Source organism: Dama dama, chromosome 27 (genome assembly GCF_033118175.1).
Source record: "Dama dama isolate Ldn47 chromosome 27, ASM3311817v1, whole genome shotgun sequence".
In the NCBI taxonomy this organism is placed as follows: domain Eukaryota; kingdom Metazoa; phylum Chordata; class Mammalia; order Artiodactyla; family Cervidae; genus Dama; species Dama dama.
In genome coordinates, this window is record NC_083707.1 from 52,996,453 (window position 1) to 53,019,623 (window position 23,171).

At 37.6% G+C, this 23,171-nt stretch overlaps 1 protein-coding gene across 1 annotated transcript in view; it reads left to right on the forward strand.

The window, feature by feature from the left end:
• DCC (DCC netrin 1 receptor) overlaps positions 1–23,171 on the forward strand; it is a 1,105,239-nt gene that overhangs the window by 1,026,985 nt on the left and 55,083 nt on the right. The window contains exons 26-27 of the mRNA XM_061130661.1: positions 12,618–12,773; positions 21,231–21,443. Of these exons, the coding sequence (XP_060986644.1) occupies positions 12,618–12,773; positions 21,231–21,443 (369 nt within the window). The remainder of the gene's footprint in view (positions 1–12,617; positions 12,774–21,230; positions 21,444–23,171) is intronic.

Sequence of the window (23,171 nt, forward strand, 5' to 3'; positions counted from 1 at the left end):
AGCCAGGTGAGCTCAACATGGAAATCTTGCTCTTCCATAATTCCCTCTCCCCAGCTCCAAACTCGATCCTCCTATTATTTTTCCCAATACACGGTACTACTATTTAACCATCTATTCTTGTTTACAAAATAAAAACAAAAAACAACTCTAGTTTCCTGCTTCTTTATTCTGATTTCCTCACATCCCAAATTCAGTCTTGCACCAAATCTGATAGTTCTTGCTTTTAAAACCCGTCACGAATCTGACCACTCTTTCCCACCTCCACTTTTCTGCCCTTATCCAAGCTACTACCATCTCTGGATGGCAAATATAACCTATGGATTGTAGACTATAGCTGTGAACTTGCAACTCTTCCCTTTTCTTGAGCTCTTGACCTTACAGTAAGTCATCTACGCTGAAGCTTTTCAATGTGAATTAGATCATGTTATTCCTCTTGACTTCCCCTCACCTGCGGCACAAAATCCAGTGATTTCATCATGCCCCGGAGGTACCATGTGATCCAGCCTCTGGCATATCTCTCATCCCGTCTCTTGCTGTTTCTCTTTATAATCTCTTTCAGCCACATAGCTCTCTTTGGTAAAAACACGCATTCCAATTCAGGGACTTTTAACTGTCCTCTTTGCCTGGAATTTCTTTCCATAGATATTTAGTTGGCTTTTCCATCATTTATTCAGGTCTGTGTTCAACTGGCACCACTGGGAAGGAACATAGGTCTTCTCTGACCATTGCCTAGGAGCATCCTTGGTCTCTCTCTTCCCTCTTTATTCTGCTTTGCTTTTCTTAATTAATGTGTATAACTATCTTACATGCTTTATTGTGTTTACTTATTATGTGTTTTCTCTGTGTAGTGTAGGCTCTGTGAGAGCAGGAATTTTTCTTGCTTTCATCATGTCATATCCTCAGGACCCCAAATGGAGATTGGCACATAGTAGGCCCTCAGTTGATAATGTTCAGCCAAATGAATGAACTAATGGTTGTTTCTTCCTACCTAATGTATGTGATGTTTCCTCTACATTCAACATAGCTCTCAATGTTACTATAGTAAGTGTAATGGAATTTATGACAGATGCCAGTTGTTCAACTCATGGGATAGATACTGTTCTTATGCCTGTTTTACTAATAAAACAACTGAGGCTTGCAGAGTTTAAGTACGTAGCTTACAATCACGCAGCAAGTAAGTGACAGGGCCAGAATTTGGACTCAGGACTGGCTTCAGCCTTCTGTGCTCTTAATCATTATGCTCCCAGCTGGAGTGAAGCTACTGTTCTTTTTCTTTCATTCCTTTCACCACATAGAGGGACACTGTACACTTAGCTGCCTCTATGTTTTTTTCCTTCCAGCCACTTTCCTCTTATAACTAAGCTCTGTCTGTGCCAACCTTCTATAGCTTTCTTCTTAAAAATCAGTGTGTTTCAGAATCTTCATGGGACTTTCTCTCCCATATATAACTTCTTCATCTAAGAAGTTCCCATATCCCATTGGCGTTTTTTTCTTTCACAGTATCTTTTGAATCCCTGGCTACATTCCCATTTCCAAGAGTCATGTTTTTATTCTTCTCTTTATGGCCTCACCCCTGAACTGTCAAAACAGCATTATAATTACTCTTCTTCCTCTCTGTAGGGCCTTCTAAATGTCTTTGTATCCTGCTTGCCAAATTTCTTCCTAAAACAACTTAAATATGGCGTTCTATTCCATAAATTTTCCCAATGGCTCCTTACTGTCTTCCAAGAAAAAAAAACAACAAACCCCTGTGCATGCCAGATGTAAGTCTATATTTCTAGTCTCCTTTTGCTATGTTAGACACCCTTGCCAAGCCAGACCGATCACCAGTTCACAAATATGCATTGTTCTTTATTTGATTTTCCTTCTGAACACTTTTTTTTTTCTTATGGAATGACTTGGTAGCCATCTCTAACTAAGAAGGGTTTTGTGAATTTTTCAAAGACCAGAGAGGCATTAATGCTCTTGTGAATTCTTTCCTCTCTGATTACTACACCCAGAAATGAGAGCTTCTTTTCTCATGTTTGAATAGTCTCTCTTTTTAACACTTTTATGGAATTAATTCCTCAGAGTACTGCCTCATATACTTAGGCATTCAAGTCCAAATCTTCCCTCCTCTAACAGATTGTGTATTACATGATAGAGAGGGAATGAATCTAATTCTTCTTCATATTCACACATTGTTTAACTCAATACCTAGCATAAAATTGGTACTTGCTAAGTATCTGTCAAATAAATGACTAGATGAAAAAATAAACGTATTATAAGAAGGCCTTGTGTTCATAACACGTCAGGGTTTAACGCTCTTTTTTTAGCAGTTCTAGTAGAATATCTTCAAATAAAAACTTGATATATTAAAGGCAGTTAAAATTGTTTTCATTCAACAAGAACTAACAAGCTTAGAAAGAAAGAGAAATGTGATGAAATCTAACAAAGTGTTGAAAACTTCTAAATATTATTCACTAGCTGAATACCTTGCTAATTCCTATTTCATTTACTCCTCATAGTACTCTGATGTGTTGAGATTATCCTGATTTTACAGATGGAAAATAGTCTCAGCTTAACAAACTTCCTTCAGGACACAACTGAGCAGCTTATGAGTCTCTATGGTGTGCTTCTTTTCTAAGGACAAAGATGCCATATATTATTTGTATTCATTTTCCAAAGAATTTGTTTGACTCTAGCACCTCCAGTTTACAAACATGGAGACCAAAGTTCTGAGAGTCTGAACCCAAAACCTGTACTCAGTCTATTGACTTCACTCTGCCCCCTCACATTGTTCTCTCAAGCTCTGACTTGCTCAATGACGAAAGCAAGGCTTCTCTTATTCCTAGTGTCTTACATGAATGCAGGTCCTAAAATGGCAAATAATTTATTACTTTAATAAATTAAAATTAGTAAATTAATAGTTAGAAATTTATTAGTTTTATTAATTTAAAAACTATTCTATAAAGCATGCATATATGTGATTTTCAGCAGTGAAATACATTTATAAAATGCACAAGGACACTCTGACTCAACAGTTCCATACCTAGATTTATTCTATTCTTGGGTATATATTTAGCAGAAATGCCTAATATGCTAACCAAAAGACATGTATAAGAATATTTTGGGGAATACTGCTTATCATGACTTTGTAATGTATATAATCACACAATGGACTACCATGTAGCAATGAAAATGAACAAGCTGAAATGATACAAGCTATTTGGAGACTCCCGCAGATGTACTGTTTCAAAACAGAAATGTAACACATCTGTATGATTTAATTTATGTAAATTTGAAACAGGCAAGATAACCTGCGGGGTTAGAATTCAAAAGAGTAGTTACTCTTAATAGAGCTTGGTTAGTTACCAGAAGAGACCATGGGGCAGCTTCTGGTAACATTCCATTTCATGACCTGGATAATGGTCAGAAGACATTTCATGCTGAATATGTAAAAACTAAATATCGTCAGTACTGCTCAGTGATTTTTCAGCATGAAATGTCTTCTGACCATTATCCAGGTCAACTAAATATCGTTAGTTAATAATACTGACGATATTTAGGTTGTTTTTTTTTGTGATCTGAGAGAGATTTATTTATTTTTTTTCACACAAATTGTTTATTGACTAATATTTCCTTTACCCTTACATTTGTAGTGTCACCTGTGTTCCACGCTTAATAGGTATTACCATTGTTCAGTCGCAGAGTTGTGTCCAACTCTTTTTGACCCCAGGGACTGCGCCACACTAGGACTCCCTGTCCCTCGCTATCTCCCAGAGTTTGCCCAAGTTCATATCCATTGAATTGGTGATGTCATCCAACCATCTCATCCTCTGTCACCCTTTTTCCTTCTGCCTTCAATCTTTCCTAGCATCAGGGTCTTTTCCAATGAGCCAGCTATTGGCCAAACTATTGGAGCTTCAGCATCAGTCCTTTCAGTGAGTATTAACGATTGATTTCCTTTAAGATTGACTGGTTTGAGCTCCTTGCTGTCCAAGGGACTATAAATATGTGTATTATATTTAAATAAAACTTCAATTAGAAATGAAGAGTCAGTAGAATATAAACCTTTTGAAATCTTTGTCACATTACATTCTTTGTTGGCTCCAAACTCAGTTGGTTAAACTCTAACAAGGGAAAATTTACTTCAACATATAATCCAAGTTGATTTTAAAATTAATTCTTAGACTTTCTGAGAAATAAAATAGATTTTTTGCAACTGACATGATTGATGGGTCTTAGCTAGGCTGAAAAACTTGTAGATTTGTATCTTGACAGAGTTATGATTTCATTCAGAATGGTAGATGCATTTACTGATGGCCCACTTGCAATTATTTGGATTTACTAGTATATCAAGTCTTGTATAAACCACATCATAGCATAGTTTGGATTTCCAGTCACAAGTATAAAGATGCTTGCTGTTCCACTTAATCTCTATTTTTGTAAGATTATTTTCCCCCTCTCCCTTGACATTTCTCACCATGTTCTACAAAATGTTAATTACCAGATAAAATATAAACTATCTGAAGTGTTTTTGAGTTCTTAAAATTCACAGGAAATGGCATTTAATTTCATTGAAGTACAAAATCTGTTTATTTGTCTAAGATTATACTTCTTGCTTGAAAAACATTAGGTGGCATATGTTACTTCGTATCCCAGAACACACTTCACAGCTAAGCAAGCTGATGCCCCTGAGAAGCATAGTAGCTGATAGCATAGACAGGAGAAGAGAATCCAGATATTCTGATTTCCCCAGTCCAGTGCTCTTTCTTATAAAACCATGGCAAAAAGTGAGTATTTTTACAATGGCCAAAAATAATTTTATATGATTTTCTTACTATAAATTAGTCTTTTGGAGAAGACTCTTGAGAGTCCCTTGGACTACAAGAGGATCCAACCAGTCCATCCTAAAGGAAATCAGTCCTGAATATTCATTGGAAGGACTGATGCTGAATCTGAAACTCCAATACTTTGGCCATCTGATGCAAAGAACTGACTCATTGGAAAAGACCCTGATGCTGGGAAAGATTGAAGGTGGGAGGAGAAGGCGACAACAGAGGATGAGATGGTTGGATGGCATCACTGACTCAATGGACATGAGTTTGAGCAAACTCCAGGAGTTGGCAATGGACAGGGAGGCCTGGCGTGCTGCAGTCCATGGGGTCGCAAAGAGTTGGACACGACTGAGCGACTGAACTGAACTGAAGGAAAGTCACATGCTGGTTTCCAGGAATCAGACTCTGAAAAGAGGTTGGAAAACAGGAGATTTATTAGCAAGCTCCTTTAGGAATAACACCTGTGAGGTAAAGGTGCAGGATTGCTGAGAGGGAGATAGTAAACTAATCAGGTATTGTTATCATCATTCACTTTGTAAATCATGTCCGACTCTTTGAAACCCCCATGGAGTATAGCACACCAAGCTTCCTGTCCTTCACTATCTCCCAGAGTTTGTTCAAATTCATGTCCATTAAATGGGTGATACCATCCAACCATCTCATTCTCTGTCACCCTCTTCTCCTCCTGCCTTCAGTCTTTCCCAGCATCAGGGTCTTTTCCAATGAGTTGATTCTTCACATCAGGTGGCCAAAGTATTGGACCTTCAGCATCAGTCCTTCCAGTGAATATTTAGGGTTGATTTCCTTTTGGATTAACTGGTTTGATCTCCTTGCTGGTTGGCATATGGAAAAACTCGGACAAACTATTTGGCCAACCCAAAAGTTTGATGGAGGCCTCAACTGACAGTACAGATTGCTCTGGTGCTGGAATTATCCTTCTAGGTTGTCCCAAATGAGTCGGGGGGTCGGGACGGTTCTGTGGTCTTTGATGCAGACTGCTCCTAGGAAGTAAGGTGCAACCTTGGTGAGCAGCTTCTTTGGCTGAGAGCAGTTCCTAGAGCGATGGCAGATTTTCTTACAGTTTCAGTGTTTTATTATTCCATGGATCTTAATTATTTGGCCTTGGAAAGATTCCTTTTCCATTCTCATATTGTGTTTTCTTCTGCTATAAAATGCCAGAGGAGAGGTGAAGAATAGATCTAGGTAAGATAGAAATGGAAGCAGATACCCTGTAGGATCACATCAGCTGTACAATTTTCATAATTCACTGTATGAGTTTGTTGAGTAAAAACCTCTTGAATTTTTTTTTTCAGTTTTTTCTTTCCTTGTAAATATTTGAAGGAAAAAATGTAAGATCAGCCTCTAAAGAAGCTAGAGGTTTCAAAAAGTTAAATTAGATGATATTTTAAAAGACTGAGGCTAAATAAATAAAAAGACTGAGGCAGAAGAAAGCATGCAGTTTTGTTTTAAGGATAGCTGGGATGCTGCTAGGGTTACTGGTTGGGGACCTTTCTAGAACATTCACTATGAGAGCCAACATTTTCTTCCCCACCTTCACTATCTGCTTTAGTCACTTGAGTGCAGAATTCAAACAGTTTTTAGTATTTTTGGAAATTTTTGACTTATATTTTAAGTGGTCATATTTTTTAAAATTTTATTTTCATTGAACAGTTTTATTTAGATATGATTTGTATATGTAACTGTACATATTTAATGTACATAGTCTAGTAAGTTTAGACATGCATTCACCTGTGATACCATCACCACAAAGTCATGGATAAGAAGGTTGTTTTAAAGAGTATTTTTTTATTAAATGTTATTCAGCTCAGTCTTGGGGCAGATCTGTTGGGACTCAGGAGAAATTAATGTCAGTAACCAACATTTCCACCCTGCTGCAGTTCTAGGTGGATCCCTTTAATCCTCAGAACCACATCCTAAAGTTGGTACCATGATGGTCTCCACTTTACTGATGAAAAATCCAGGAAATAGCTTATATACCCTCTCAAGTGAATGTATAGTTACCTACTATTACCTAGCAAATTATCCCAAAAGGTAGCAACAGAAAACAGCCATTTATTTTTTTTTAACAGCTCTGAGCATCAGGAATCCAGGAATGATTTAGCCAGGCAGTTAAAGCTCAGTGTCCTCAAGGCATGACTCCTGGCTTCCTCCAGAGTGAACCATCAGAGAGAGTGAGAGGGGGAAAGAGAATAAGGAAGAATCTCATTTACCTTATTTTTGGAAGTGACATACCATCACTTCCATTGCACTCTTGGGTCACCAGACCAACCTGGACGAATTGTGGCAGGGAACTCCAACAAGGATGTGAATACATGAGGAGAGAATCAATGGGCACTATCTTAGATGTTGGCTATGACATTTATTCCCTATAGAGTGGCGGAACTAGATCATGAACTCAGGCAGTCTGACCTCGTGTTTGGGCCCTTTACCACTTTTTAAAGAGTGACTGCAGAACACGTCGTTGTGAATGTTCACTATTTTCCTAAAGTAGGAATTTGTGGGTACTTGTGGCTGGCATCCAGTGACAATTGCTTGTCAAAGGACACCTGAAAATGGGAAGGAGATTAGAGTATTTATCAAGGGTGATGGAAACTGCAATTCTGAATAGTCCAGATGATACATAGGCCATTGCCAAAAAGAAATGCTAAAGAGAGGCAGAGTGAGAAATCACTTCACTTAAAGCTCTTTGCACTTTAAGATATTATCTTTACTCTTCTGTTTCTTCACCTGTCCTCCTCAACAAATCTCTCAAATTGTCAAGTATCATGGGGAGGAGTACCTATAGAGAGCTTTATTTCTTAAAATTGTAACTTTAGAAATAAAATCTGTATTTTAGATTTCCTATAGGTCATGTTTAATGCTAACATTTTTGTAAATGTTGTTAAAGTTTCTGAATATCAATGTGCCCTGTTCAGGGAACGAAGTAATTTGGTGGTGAGGGAATTTCTACTTGAAAAATCTTTATGCGTCAGTATGAGAGATAAATCCAGTTGTCAGCAAGCTGTGTCAGAACAGATTTCTTGTCATAGTTGGCCACAGAGCAGAGATTTATTGAAAATGTTTGATGATATCACTCTTCGAGCTGTTTTACATAAACAGAGCAGGGCAGTGGCCGCCTTGAATTGTGCTGTGAGGGTGTGCATGTGTTTGTGTGTGTTCTGGCTCTCAAAGCTGACATGTAGGGGAAAATACAGAAATGCACTTCAATACACGGTGTTAGGTCCAACTTATTTCAGAATGATTAGTTTTGCAACAACCGTTTTATAAGGGTAGGTGTCTGTTCTATTTTAGAAATGAATCATGGATCAGAATACTTCAAAACCAAAGCTTTGGAATACTGACTATGCTATTCATGTGGGGGAAATAGAACAATGCAAATTTCTGAGTTGCTGAGACATACAACAGATTTATCATTTTTTTTAACGAACTTTTATTATTTGCAAGCCTTTTGTACTCAGGTCAGTATTCAAAATGCAAAACTCATAGGAAGTAAAATTTCTTTTCTTAGGTAATGAAAGACTTGGAACTGGAATATGAATTTAGTCTCTTGGGTTCTCTCCGCTCTCTAACTTATACAGAATCTGTGGCTTGCCAAATTATTTTATGTTTCTCTATTCAAATTTATTCAGCACCAACTGGAAGATATTTATGACATTCTTTTTCTAACTGTGTTCTAAAATATTGGTTAAATTCAGATAACAATATTGATTAGAATGTGCACAATTTGTCAAGTGGGTGCCTACTGTGTTTAAGGGAGACTATTATTGTCACATTTATTTATGAGTAAAAATTGTCAACACAGGAAAAGCTTTGCAATTTGGCAGTCAACCTTAATGACTGTATAGTAATCTCATTTTGATTGGTAAGATGTATGAATTCAATTAACTGCTTCAGAGAGTGAAATTTTGAGTTACAGGAATACAGACTTTGTTATTATATGACTTTTATTTGCAAATGTATTCAAATCTATTACTATTATTATCATTGTAGTAACATAGTGACTATACATCAGGAAACAAAATAATACATACATGAAATCATATAAAAAATCTCCAGTGGGTTAAAATGACAGATTTATAAATATGTCTTCTAGAAAATCTTTCTTGTTAACTCACTTGAAAAATATGAAGTTGTCTCCAGCACTGTACTATGACAGACACAAAGTCTACAAAATTATAACCTTTTCCTTAGGGAATTTATCATTATTTTGGCTGGTATCCGGTTTGAATTTCTGATTCTTTTCAAAAGTTCCCTTCTCATTTTATTTCTTTTCCTTTTTCTAAAGTCTGTTCATCTGTATATATAGCCACAATCTACTTCTATAAAATATCTTATTGATTAAATTATAGCATCTTTATTTATGATATTATATATCAGTTAGTCTGAATTTTCCATTGAAGTCCTCCCAAAAATAATTTTAAAAAGCTTTGTATCACCACACACGTTTTTAATTCAATATTTAAAGTTAAATATTATAGGTTAAATATCTGCAAAATACATAATTTCTCTGGTATTCTACTCTTTTAAATAAAGCCAAAAGTATAAAAATACCATAGCAATTTGATACCCACCATCATCCATTTACAAAGTATCAATACATAAGGAAGTTTCCCTTTTACAGAGAAAAGTTTGTATCACTCATTTTCTTCCTTTAACTAATACCTGCAATTCACTTCCCCACAGAATAACATACAATTGTCAGCCCTGTGATCTCTCACAGAAAGTTAAATAGTATTTCAGTTAACAACTAGATAATGTCCTCTAATTTTTCTGGAAGTAAAAGTTATATTCAAGTATTGATTACTCATTCAAGTTATCTGCTTTCTAATTTTCTAGGAGGTACAACTGTAAAAAGCTTTATCAAGACTTATACATCTACAGGTTTTATTCACTTAGAGGTACTTCATATAATACAATATACTAAAATAGGATTGAAAACATTGAAATGCCACTTATATCTTTACTAACATAAGTTTTTGAAAAAATGTTTTATCCAATTAAATCATTAATATACATTCTTATTTGATTCAGATAAAGCACCCATTACTTAACCTCCTTAAAAAAGAGTTAGTCCTCATTTCCAAAACGGTCAGTCGAAACTTTCTATCTGAAAAAAGACCTGGCTTCATTTTGCAATTAAACGTGTTAATATGTACTTCAAGGAGTGTTATAAATATAATGAAATTAAATTCTCCAATGCAGTTTTATATATATATATACACACAACCCCTCCCTCTTGAGCCTGCCGCCCTCTAGGTTATCAGAGTGCCAGGCAGGGGGTTCCTCTGTCCATGGGATTCTCCAGGCAAGAATACGGGAGAGGGCTGCCATGCCCTTCACCAGTGGATCTTCCTGACCCAGGGGTTGAACCTGGGCCTCCTGCATTGCTGGTGGAATCTTGACTGCTGAGCCACAGGCGAAATGTATATATGTCAGGGCTGTTTTCTCAATCCGCCCCACCCTCGCCTTCCCCTCTCCGTCCACACGGCTGTTCTCTTTGTATGTGTCTCCATTCTTTACCTGCAAATAGCTTCATCAGGACTGTTTTTCTAGATTCCGTACATATGTGTTAACATATGATATTTGTTTTTCTGTTTTTGGTTTACTTCACTCTGTATAACAGGCTCTAGGTTCATCCACCTCACTACAACTGATTTAAATTCATTCCTCTTTATGGCTAAGTAATATTCCATTGTATATGTGCGCCCCATCTGCTTTCTCCATTCATCTGTCGATGGGCATCTAGATTGCCTCCATGTCCTGCCTATTGCATATAGTGCCGCAGTGAACACGTTGGAGTGCATGTGTCGTTCGGAAGGAGCCCTTTCAATTTAAAGTGCTATGCCGCTATGTATTTCATGTAATTAATCTGCATCTTTAAGTCAAAATATTTTAAAAACCTGTTTCTAACCAACAATAATGCAATATAATTTGTGTCTTGATGATGAAATTACTCTGTAAAAGGAATGTGATTAAAAAAAAAAGATTTTACTTTGGTAAATGTATACTGCTGTGTATGTTGAACTTTAGCAACTGGCCTTAGGGTATAACTAAATTAAAAAATCATTATATAATATAAATAATTTATTAATTTTATAGATAAGAATATGCTGTTGAAATTGATCATTCCAGCAGCTAGCTTAATTTTTATTTTTTGTTAATAAGAGGTAGCGCATGCTAAACATTTTGTAAGATGAAGATTGACTTATGGTGAGAGTAAGTATTTCATAACATGATACAGTTCAGTTCAGTCTCTCAGTCGGGTCCAACTCTTCGCAACCCCATGGACTGCAGCACGCCAGGCCTCCCTGTCCTCACCAACTCCTGGAGTTTACTTAGACATGTGTCCATTGAGTTGGTGATGCCATCCAGCCATCTCATCCTGTGTCGTCCCCTTCTCCTCCTGCCCTCCATCTTTCCCAGCATCAGGGTCTTTCCAAATGAGTCAGTTCTTCGCATCAGGTGGCCAAAATATTGGAGTTTCAGCTTCAACATCAGTCCTTCCAATGAACAGCCAGGACTGATCTCCTTTAGGATGACTGGTTGGATCTCCTTGCAGCCCAAGGAACTCTCAAGAGTCTTCTCCAACACCACAGTTCAAAAGCATCTGTTCTTCAGAGCTCAGCTTTCTTTATAGTCCAGCTCTCACATCCATACATGGCTACTGGAAAAACCATAGCCTTGACTAGATGGACCTTGTTTGGCAGAGTAATGTCTCTGCTTTTTAATATGCTGTTTAGGTTGGTCATAACTTTTCTTCCAAGGAGTAAGCATCTTTTAATTTCATGACTGCAGTCACCATCTGCAGTGATTTTAGAGCCCCCCAAAATAAAGTCTGCCACTGTTTCCACTGTTTCCCCATCTATTTGCCATGAAGTGATAACACCAAAATAGATTGATTATATTCTTTGCAGCCAAAGATGGAGAAGCTCTATACAGTCAGCAAAAACAAGACCAGGAGCCGACTATAGCTCAATCATAAACTCATTATTACCAAATTCAGACTTAAATTGAAGAAAGTAGGGAAAACCACTAGATCATTCAGGTATAACCTAAATCAAATACCTAATTCATAATGTGATACAACTGAACAGCTATTTGAATAATGGAATCAAACAATGCTCACTAAACCTAGAAAATATTGTGTAAGATACCATCTGTAGGTTTAGACCAATATAACTTCAAACATGTTTTGGTATTTCCAGAAAACATTCAGTTGCATTTAAATTAATGTGTCACTAAGTTATACTATTTCAGCTGCTTGAAAGTATTTTCTATTAAATATAAATCCTTAGTGTGATTATTTAGAGTATACTTTCATATTCTCTCTCCAGACTATAGATCTGCAAAGCATTACTTTCCTTCACAGAATTAATAGAAAATCCCCACTTTTTTAGCCCGCTCTATATAATATATTCCATTTCTGAACAATCTAATGTTTCTAACATCATCATTTTTGCCTAGAAGAAAGAATAAGATGAAAACAAAACTAAGCCAAATAAAAACCAGGGAGCCTTAAGGTGGCCTATGAATCACTTCTTTGTTTGAAACCATGAAAAGTTTTAAACCTTAGGGTAATTCTTGCTAGTGAGATTCTTGAAGAGTGAGTTATCTTTTCTAGGGACTTTCTAGAAAGAGAGGTAAGTACAGGAACCTACATGAAACCATGACGCACATCCATGGATTTGAAGATGTAAAAATGTAGCCGTTTCCTTTTTGCTTGTTAGGCGGATGCATGGGATTGAAAATATTAATAACAACACCTTTGTTTTGCAGCTGTCGTGAGTGCCATCCCCGTGCCAACCCTAGAAAGTGCCCAGTACCCAGGAATCCTTCCATCACCCACGTGTGGATACCCCCACCCACAGTTCACCCTCCGGCCTGTGCCATTCCCAACACTGTCAGTGGACCGAGGTTTCGGAGCAGGAAAAAGTTAGTGTATTGCATTTTCCTTTCTTTTTACTGAGAACAAATGAATAACATCAATAAAGTCTTGTCAAGTGTGTAGCATTTTGATGTTCTTATCCTTTGTAATGAGGGATTCAACTGTGACCTGAGTACTAGAATTTTCTTTTTCAGCATGATCAGTTTTTGGACCCTAAATTATGTATTGGGACTGATTTTCCAGGAGTCTTTCCACAGTCCGTTGCACTGACAGTATGAGGAGTTGTGAGGAAACAAAGCTTAACGGGTTCAGTAAAACAGTAACATGATGGGTGCTGGAAATTAATATGTTCTGTTAAGTGGGAAGTGAATAAGCAAGTGACTGAACTCCAACATATTCTTACTTAAGTGTCTGTTGGTAATAATTAAAGATGTTTCTTTGATTTTCCTTCTGAACCATTACCTGTATGAAAGCTTTTGCTTTCTTTAGTTAAATCAGCCATTTGGAACACCATGGAAAGACCTTTTTCTTTTTTAATTTTTAAGAAATAGTTATTGGATATAAAAAATTTCTAGACTAGTATTTCATCTGTTTTTATGTATGTATTCTTGTAGCTTTAATTGAGGTATAATTGACATTGAACAATGTGTTGTACCATGTGTTGATTTGATATACTTCTCTGTTGCAAAATGACAATCATGATAACCTTAGCCAACACCCCCATCCATGGCACATAATAAGCATTTTTTTGTGTGTGGTAAAAACATTTAAGAGTTACTCTCTTAGCAACTTCTGAGTGTTTAATACAGTATCATTAACTACAATCACTCCTCGGTCCATGGGATTCTCCAGACAAGAACACTGGAGTGGGTTGCCATTTCCTTCTCCAGGGGATCTTCCCAACCCAGGGATTCAATGCACCTCTTGCATTGGCAGGCGGATTCTTTACCACTGAGCCACCTGGGAAGCACTTGTAAAGCAATTGTCCTCCAAATTAAAGAAATAATATTAAAAATAGTTGGCAAAAAAAATGCAGGGGAGTGCAGAATCTTTGATATCCAGTTTTCATTGCCTTTGCCTGCATACCCAGAAGTGGGATGGCTAGATTATATGATTGCACAATTTTTAATTTCCTAGGGTACTTACATACTGTTTTCTACAGTGGCTACATCAATTTATATTTCCACCAACAGTGCAAAAATGTTTCTCTTCCTCCACATCCTCGCAAACACTTCTTATCTCTTATCTTTTTTATTTTAGCCTTGGTAACAGAGGTGAGGTGATATCTCGTTGTGGTTTGATTTGCATTTGATTTGCATTTCCCTAGTGATTAGTAATGTTGAGCACCTTTTCGTGTGTCTGTTGGTCTTTCGTATACCTTCTTTGGAACAATGTCCATTCAATCCCTCTGCACATTTTTTTAAATCACATTGTGTTTTTGTTTTTGAGTTGTATGAGTTTTTATATATTTCGGATGTTAACCACTTAATCAGCTATTTGATTTGTAAGAATTTCCCTTCCCTTCCCTTTTCATTTTCTTTCTTTATAGCAGCTTTTTAATTGGATGTAGTTCCATTTGCTTATTGTTGCTGTTGTTGCCTTTGCTTCTGGTGTCAAACCAAAAAAAAAAAAAATTGCCAAGATCAGTGTCTAAGTTTTCTTACAGGAGCTTTACAGTTCTTGGTCTTATGTTCAGGTCTTTAATCCAGTTTATTTTTGCATACAGTACAAGATAACGGTTCAGGTTCACTAGTTCACAGTGACTATTATTCAGTTTTCCCAGCACCTTTTATTGAAGAGACTGTTCCCTCCCCATGGTGTATTATTGAATTTATTTTTAAATATTCGTTTATTTTATACTTGGGGATATATTTAGGCTTGCAGTTCTGTCCCTGTGGTCTGTATCTGTTTTTATGCTAATACTATACTGTTTTAATTACTATAGTTTTGTAGTATAGTTTTGAAATCAGGAACTTTGATGCCTCCAGCTTTGTTCTTAGGTTTACTTTTCGTTCATGAGTTCCATGCAAATTTTAGTTTTGTTTTTTATTTTCTCTTTTTCTATTTCTGTAAATATTACATTGGAATTACAGTAAGGATTGATTGAATATATAGATGGCTTTGGGTGGTAATTTTAACAATATTAATTCTTCCAACCCATGAACACAGACTATCTTTCCATTTTTGTGGCTTGTTCAATTTCTTTTATCAAAGTCCAGTAGATTTCCATAGACAACTGTTTCACCTCCTCAGTTAAATTTATTCCTAAGTATTTTGTTCTTTTTGATGGTCCTGTAAATGAGACTGTTTTCTTAATTTCTCTCTCTGATAGTCTGTTGTTAGTATATCAAAATGCAACTGATTTCTGTATATTGATTTTGTATCCTGAGACCAGTATTTATTTCAAAGAATGTACAAATGGAGAGAGATTCTCAAGCTGTTATATGCACCCTGGTGATTTTTCCTGTGCTATTTGGCTTTTTTTTCCCTTCAAGAACAGCATTTTAAAATCAATTTTATGGCATTCTTCTCTTAGTTATGAACAGGTGACTCAGCATCTCCTGTGAGATAGGATATTTCGTAATAGATAAGATGGTAACAGCAATAAAATATATTTGTGGAGTAGCTATATTTTTTCCAAGCCAACAGGGACAGCTCTAAGAAATCATAAATTGTCTAGATGTAGCAAGGTTAGAATTAAAAGGCATCAAAAATCTGCCAAGAGAGAATTAGATTTATTTTTCTTCTTCTCACTGCACATCACACCTAGAGAATAGAGTTGTGTGCAAAAACTCAAAGAAAAAAAGTCCTCCAGACCACATTGAAGGGATTTAAATAAAGGTGTAAGAAGTCCAACACCCCCAAATTTCTGAACCCCAAGGCAACTAGGATGATAATTCTAGTCAAAGGATTCAGAACACGTAAGTCCCTTCTTCAATTTCTGAATTGCACTGTCCCCAAGAGAAAAGAGGTTTATAGTTTCAGTTTAGTTTTCTTCTCATTGCTTCATTGTTCATTTATATTCTCTTACTGTAACAGGAAGTGTCAGAATGGCCTTTATCTGTTCATTCCAGCAAGACTGAGATAGCCAAAGTTCACTACTTTGTCTAAAACTGGAAATTAACTATTTCATTCGCGGGTGTTCCTGTAAATTCTTTTCCATTTTTAAAAGCATCACCTCCTTCTGAAAATCCAGCATCCCATTGACTCCTTCATTTCTCTCCTGATCTGGTACAGCATGCAAAACTGTCTCATTAAACCATGGGGAAAATGATTCCAAAAGTTAAATTTCAATGAAAAGGAAAACAACTGAACTAGTATAGAATTTAGTTTCGTCTGTGGTTAAGGATCACAGACGTGTTTATACCTTTGTTTAGTCTCACATACCACTCTGGTGCAGGATTTTGATCGTGGGGGAGGCTGTGCATACCTGGGGTCAGAGGGTAAACCTCTGTATCTTCTACTTGATTTCGTTATGACTCTGAAAACTGCTCTAAAAATTCAGGTCTGTCAGAAAGAAAAGGTGGTGGGGGGGAGTAGGGAGTGAGAAAGAGGAAGGAAGGAAGGAGGGTAAGCAGGAAGAAAGGGAGAAAAAAGTAGTCTCCTTAGTTGATTTTTATTTTAATTTACTTAAAAGTAATATTATTAAATACATTTAAAATTATATTGCTATTATGTAACATATAATGTGAACATAAAATAGATAATGTATTATATAAAGTTATGCAAATTAAGGATTCTTAACAGAATTCTTTGTTTAATAATTCTTGAACCTCATCTAAAATAAAATTGACATTCTACTCCTGGCCAAGATACCATAGATTTTTTTAAAATATAAGATATACTCAGTCCTTCTTCAAGTATTTTTTGACCAAAGCTATGTGAAATGCAAAAGGGATTGGAACTAACATGTGTTTCCAAGTGATTGCTTTGAAAAGAAATACATAAAACAAGCATCCTCTTTTCTAGGAAACTAAATATTCTTTAAATCACTGTCAGAAACAGTTAACTTCCAGCCATTCAGTATTGGTTTCTAAATGCCTTGAAGAACACTAAACATCCCAGTTCTCTCTCAAGCAGAAAACATTTCATGTCTCTGGCTGGAGATGTCTTATTAGTCACCTTGAAAAACAGCAAAAGGCACATGTAGGCAAAGAAACATTTGACTGTGGGAAATGGAGCAACTCTCCTTTCTCAAAAGTTATCAGAAAGACCTTTGAGTTTAAGAGATGACTCACTCAATACCTGCCCCCAAAGAAGGCTGCTTTCTGAAGCCACTAATAAAGCTGAATTTCTCCCCTCCCATAACGAATGGAAAGGTATAGGATACAGTACATTTGCATAACACATATTCGGTGATCCACACAGAAAGGTTTATACAGTTGTGGTGGACAAATATTTCTTCTTCCTATTAATAGCTTCAGTTTTGCTCCTCACATCAGTGGGCAAAGGAACTGGCCATGGGGGAACAACAAAAAGAGTTGTATTCTGAAAACTTCAAACAATCATCTGTAGATCTCATTTCTATAAGTCAGTATAAAATTGGTGCCCCCATTTCCTCCTCTTTGAAACAGGTACTAGAGGTGATGATGTCCACTATTATTTTTAGTGTTGACATTGTCTCAGTGAGAGCACCAGTCAACTTTCAACAGGTTATTGTTCTTCCGCACCTCTCTCCCAAATTGGAAATCAGTTAACAAATGGAACTTGCCTTAAATAAAATCAGAACAGTGGAGTTCATGGATTTTTCTCTAGGGTCTTTAAAAAAAAAAAAAACAAAAACTAGCTGTAAGGAGTTGGCGTTACCCAGGATTACTGCATGATGTTCTTCTGAGATTAAAGAGTGAATTTGGTTCATGTCTTGAAGTGTCTTTGTTTAGTTATTCGTGTGCTATATTTCTTTCAAATATTGTAATCTGAGATAGAAGGAAAATCCTCATTTCCATTTTTGCAATACCTTTGCCAGTTATTTTGTAGCAATTATTTATGTGCTGACATTAATTATTATAAATTGCCTTGAGATTTGACTCTGCTGTGTAACTGTATGCTATTTGCACAATGAATTCCTACTATCTCATCATTTGAAAATGTTTGCCAGGACCTATTTGATTCTCACTTTAGTCTGTGAATTACAGCGAGGCTGCACTTCGTGAGCAAAAGGAGGTTTTCTTTGCTTTTGGAGCTCTTAGCACGGCTAAATGTCATGTCAGAGAGCCAGTCTGTTTCACATAGGTGTCCTGAAGCTGGCACCTGAACTGGCCAGACAGGCTCATATGAAATGAGAGCTTTTCTCCAGTGGAGCAGTTGCTATTGTGTTTGCTTGAGAGTTTTTTCACTGCCTTAAATGTCAACCAATTCTAAAAGGCACTTTTTTTTTTTTTTTTGGTGCTCTGTGCAAAATATGCTGCTGCTGCTAAGTCGCTTCAGTCGTGTCCAAGTCTGCGACCCCATAGACGGCAGCCCACCAGGCTCCCCCGTCCCTGGGATTCTCCAGGCAAGAATACTGGAGTGGGTCGCCATTTCCTTCTCCAATGCGTGAAAGTGAAAAGTGAAAGTGAGGTCGCTCAGTCGTGTCCGACTCTTAGCGACCCCATGGACTGCAGCCCACCAGGCTCCTCCATCCATGGGATTTTCCAGGCAAGAGTACTGGAGTGGGTTGCCATTGCCTTCTCCGTGTGCAAAATATAAGCATTATGAATCACCTATGGGAAACGTATTACTTGCCATTGAATTAGGTGTTAACCAAAATTAACATTTTGAACAAAACAAAAACAATCCTTTGTGCATGACTGATACATTCAGTCTTAAGGCTGGACCCTCTCATTCCCACCTAGCACTTGAGGTTAGGCGCTTTCCTCTTCACTATGTGGCATGAAATATTGATTGTGCTAAAGAGCTGGTCCAGTGGTATCAAGCCATCATTACTTCCCTTGGTGTCAAGAACAACACTGTGGTGTTCCCAGTGGGAATCATGGTAGCCAACTGAAAACTTGGGGACGGAGGACTAGGCGGGCTCAGCATTTTTATTTTCAAATGTTAAAGAGAAGAGGAATGGTAGTGGCCACCCCCAAAATTCAATGAAGTCAGCAGAATTCATGAGGAGCCTGAAGCTTTTAAGTAACTAAATTTTAGAAGACTAAAAAAAATGCAGTTTTATCAAACCTATGATCATAGTAATATTTTAATATAGATCTCTTTCATTTCAAAAATGTAGAAGAAATAAAAAAGAAAAAATATGAAGGAAGGAATGAAGAAAAGAAAGATATCACAAAATATTACTACCTCTGTAAAGACTAAAGCAGTTTTTAAAATATGATATAGATTTACTGCAATCCATCTTCAATAGAAAGAATTACGGCAGATTTCTGAGAAAAAATGTGAAATTTCTTCTCATGGAGAGGCATTTTTAATATGATGTGGATGCATGCTAGTCATGTCTGACTCTTTGTGACCCCATGGACTGTAACACACCAGGCTCCTCTGTCCATGGAACTCTCCAGGTCAGAATACTGGAGTGGGTTGCCATTTCCTCCTCCAGAGGATCTTCCTGAACCAGAGACTGAACCCTCATCTCCCGTGCCTCCTGCATTGCAGGTGGATTATTTACTGGCTGAGCCATTGGAGAAGCCCCTAGTATGATGATGTGGACCCTTTAATAAAAACTAACCCTTTGGTAATAAAAGAAAGACCTCATTGTTGGTTCCTGCAGCTACTTCTTTAAATCTTAAGAGATACTGTATTTTTATCTGGGCAATTGACTATTGATCATTTATTCCTTTAGGTTAAATATGAGTCCAGAGTAAAACCTGCATAATTTTGTTTCTAAAACTATACTCCCAGTCACCTAATTACACCATCTTGATGGAACAGAAATTACATGCATATTCCTCTTTCCTTTACAGTCTTAAAAGCAGTTTAGCTCCTTTTAGCATCTACCTGAAGTTCCCTTTCCCTTTTGCCTTTGAGAGCCAACATCACCAAAGATTTGCCTTAATTTTTTTCCTTGCAGTCCCACACTTTAACCTTGCTATTATATATACACGTGCATACATGTCCATCTTTGGTAGGGCATCCTAGCGTAGAGATAAGGTACTTCTCTTCAGACTCTGCTTGCTATCAGAGTTCTATCTAGTTTGCTTGATTAAATTTTCCTTATTTGAAGAAATATTTAATCAGGTTCTTTGCCCATTTTCTGGTTCCGAGTGCTATGTGGCTACATCTGTCCTTGGCCAACCCTGTATCTTTCCACCTCCATCTTTGAATGGGATAAGCCTGAAGCCTGCTCAGTGATCCAGAGGACCTCTAATCCTTTTTGAATATAGAAAAAAATGAGCTTTAATATCAAATGCCTTCTACAGGCACATTTCACTTTTACATATCTTTTATATCTTTAATCTCCACCCCCTTCAGCATTATCAGATTTTCTGTCTCCTCTGCCCTTTGCTGACCTCACTGAGCCTCCCTGAGAGGTGTCTCAAAATTATCTCACAAACTAATTATCTTGAGATATTACCTGCTTAGAAATTCTCTTTGAAAAGTAAGAGATTATCTTCTATCACTGCATTTTTTTCTACCTTTACCCAATAGCACTTTCTTAAGAAACAATCAGAAATATTCTTCTTTGATCCACATTTATACCTACTATGCAGCTCTGTTCATTTTCAATTTAACTTGGATCTGTTGACTCTGAAGATGAATGAATAAAGTCAGGTCACAGTGTTCTTAGCATGAAAAACTGCCTGGCCAATATTTTAGTACAGCTCAACTGTGTCCTCTGGAGAAAAAGGTGTGTTTCTACACACAAAATTGTCCAAATAGCCAAAGGCTGTCACAAACAACTATGTGAAACCTCTTCAACCATAGTAATCTGAATGAAAATTACAAGGTTTGCTACCAAAGGGGAAAAACTGCAATTCTGCATTCAGGCAACTTGTTTCAACAGAGTCATCTCTCATGTAACTTCTTAGATGGATGTACATCTATTTTGTTTCGGAAGATAATGACAGTGGTTATTATTTGCATCATTTTATTAGCAAGGCCTTGAGCACCCGGTAACTCTGATGTGTTTGATAGCTGACATGGCGTGTTTAAATCACAGAAAAATTGGCATATTGGCTGGCAGATAATAATGCAGCTGTAGCCGGGTTTGGTACATTGAATTTCACTGACATTGCTACTTATGAAAGGAGAAATAACTCTCTCTTCTCGCTCCATCACTTATGATTGCAGGGCCCAGACAATTCAGGCAATACAGTCAGCGCTGTGTATCTTTTACTATTCTTCCTAGAAGATACAACCCGCTCCTACTGGGTCTGTTTCTACTGTTTTAAAGAGGCAGTGCTAACACGTCCCATAAACGCAGGAGGATAGTGGGATGCAGATGTTCTTAAGTGTGAAGAATAGATTGGCCACATCCTGGCACAACTCTCTGAACTGTTCCAGTGACTTAGGGAAAGCCCACTTTGTTGTGGAATAATGAATGGCTTCTGTTGTCTTTATTGCAGCAGTGAGCGAAGGACCAGCCGCCCAACAGCCAGCCATGTTGCCCCCAGCGCAGCCCGAGCATCCCAGCAGTGAGGAGGCACCCAGCAGAACCATCCCCACAGCCTGTGTTCGGCCAACCCACCCCCTCCGCAGCTTCGCCAACCCTTTGCTACCTCCACCGATGAGTGCAATAGAACCGAAAGTCCCTTACACACCACTGCTGTCTCAGTCAGGTGAGTGCCGGTTGGTCTGCCTTTAGAAGCTTTGTTGCCCTCGGTGGCTCTCCGTAAGTGCCCGAGGCTTCCTGAGAAGGCTCGGAGGTGATGTAGCTTTTGGATGCAGATCACCTGCGCAGTGCGCTCGTGTCTTTGGCTGATTTTTGTGGTGCTGCTTTCAAGGATTTGCCTTGTAAGCAGCTGGCTGATTGTGCCTTTCGTTCCTTTGGAAAGGCATTCATTGATGCTGAATGTCAGTCCAGTACTTATAATATGGGCTACAGGTATGCCCACTAGCAAATACTGGACTTTCTGCCATGTGGGTTGTCAGATTTAAAGCTAGACTCCAAAATTAGAGCCAAGGTACAGGAGTCTGCGGAAATCGCTTTTTTTTTTGAGAAATGTATGTAAATCTCATAATTCTACTTTGTTCCTTTCAATGGTCATCTTCCAGGGGTTCTTATTTTAGAGTTCCAGGGCCAGAAAGGAGCATCAGACCATGGTAGTGTCTAATCTCCTAATTTTAGAAGTAAAGAAATAGAAATAAATAAAGAAATACATGAATAATACTAAATAAATATTATAAGAATATATAAGAAACAATAAAAAATAAAGAAAATAAATAAAGAAATAGAAATAAAGAAACCCACTTAGATAGATAGGAAGCAATATCTGCGTTTCCTTTCTAAGAAATGCAGATGCAGAGAGAAGAACCAGAATCCCTAATTCCCAAGGCAGTGCTCATTCTGTTACCTTAGCTGGCATCCGTTGGCTCCACTGAACCAGAGCTGCTTTTAGTTTCTGTTATGGATTAGGGAGAATCAGGGGGCACAGAGAGGGGGAGAAGAGGAGGAGGAAAGAAGGTGGAGAAGGAAAAGAAAAAAGATGAGAAAGAGGAGGAGGGGAGAAGGGGAGGAGGAATAAATAGATAAGATGAGAGAAAGGTCAGTAGCGAGATAAGTAAATATGTAAAGAACTATATAGGGCTTAAAATTATTTGGGATATTGGCATCATTCTTGACAACCCCAGTATATTAGGCACAAGACAATTAAGTTCAATAATTCCATGTAAAGAGAGATGCCTCCTTAATAGACACAGGTAGCTGCATGGACCAATCAGCCACTGTAGAGATACATTTGAGTTAGTTTCTGTTTTCAGATACATACCCAGAGCACTTTTAGTCACTACGTTAGTGCATAAACCTGCTGACACTAGGAAAAATAAGGCTGCAATTATGAATCTTAAATTTATATTAACATGAAGACTCTTATCTTGTTCCTGGCATCACACCGATCGATGTGTGTGTCTGGTTTCTCACCATTCGTGTGGCATCTAGTATGGCTGCTCAGCTGCCCGACTCTGGGAGGTGGAGTAGAACACAGGAGGGCTGTGGACCTCCATCCCTTGAGATACAAGCTGCATGTCGCCCCTGGGCAGAATGGCACACACAGGGTCACTGCAGGTCATAGTTTCATTTCACCCGAGATGGCTCTTCTAGCCCCAAAGAAGCCCACACTAGGATTCAAAGCAAGTCAGTATTGTCCAATCTCCTCTTCGGCTTGCCGCACGTAAATCCCACATACACATGATTCAGCAAATCCGCTACTTGGTATTGCCCCAAAGCTGTGAGGTCTTTGCTAACTGAGACAGGAACAATTTGAAGCAAGAAAATTTATTTCAGGAAATTCCTGTGTCAAGAACATGCTGCCTGGTGATTTCTGGCTATACTCACTTTCCCACTGAAA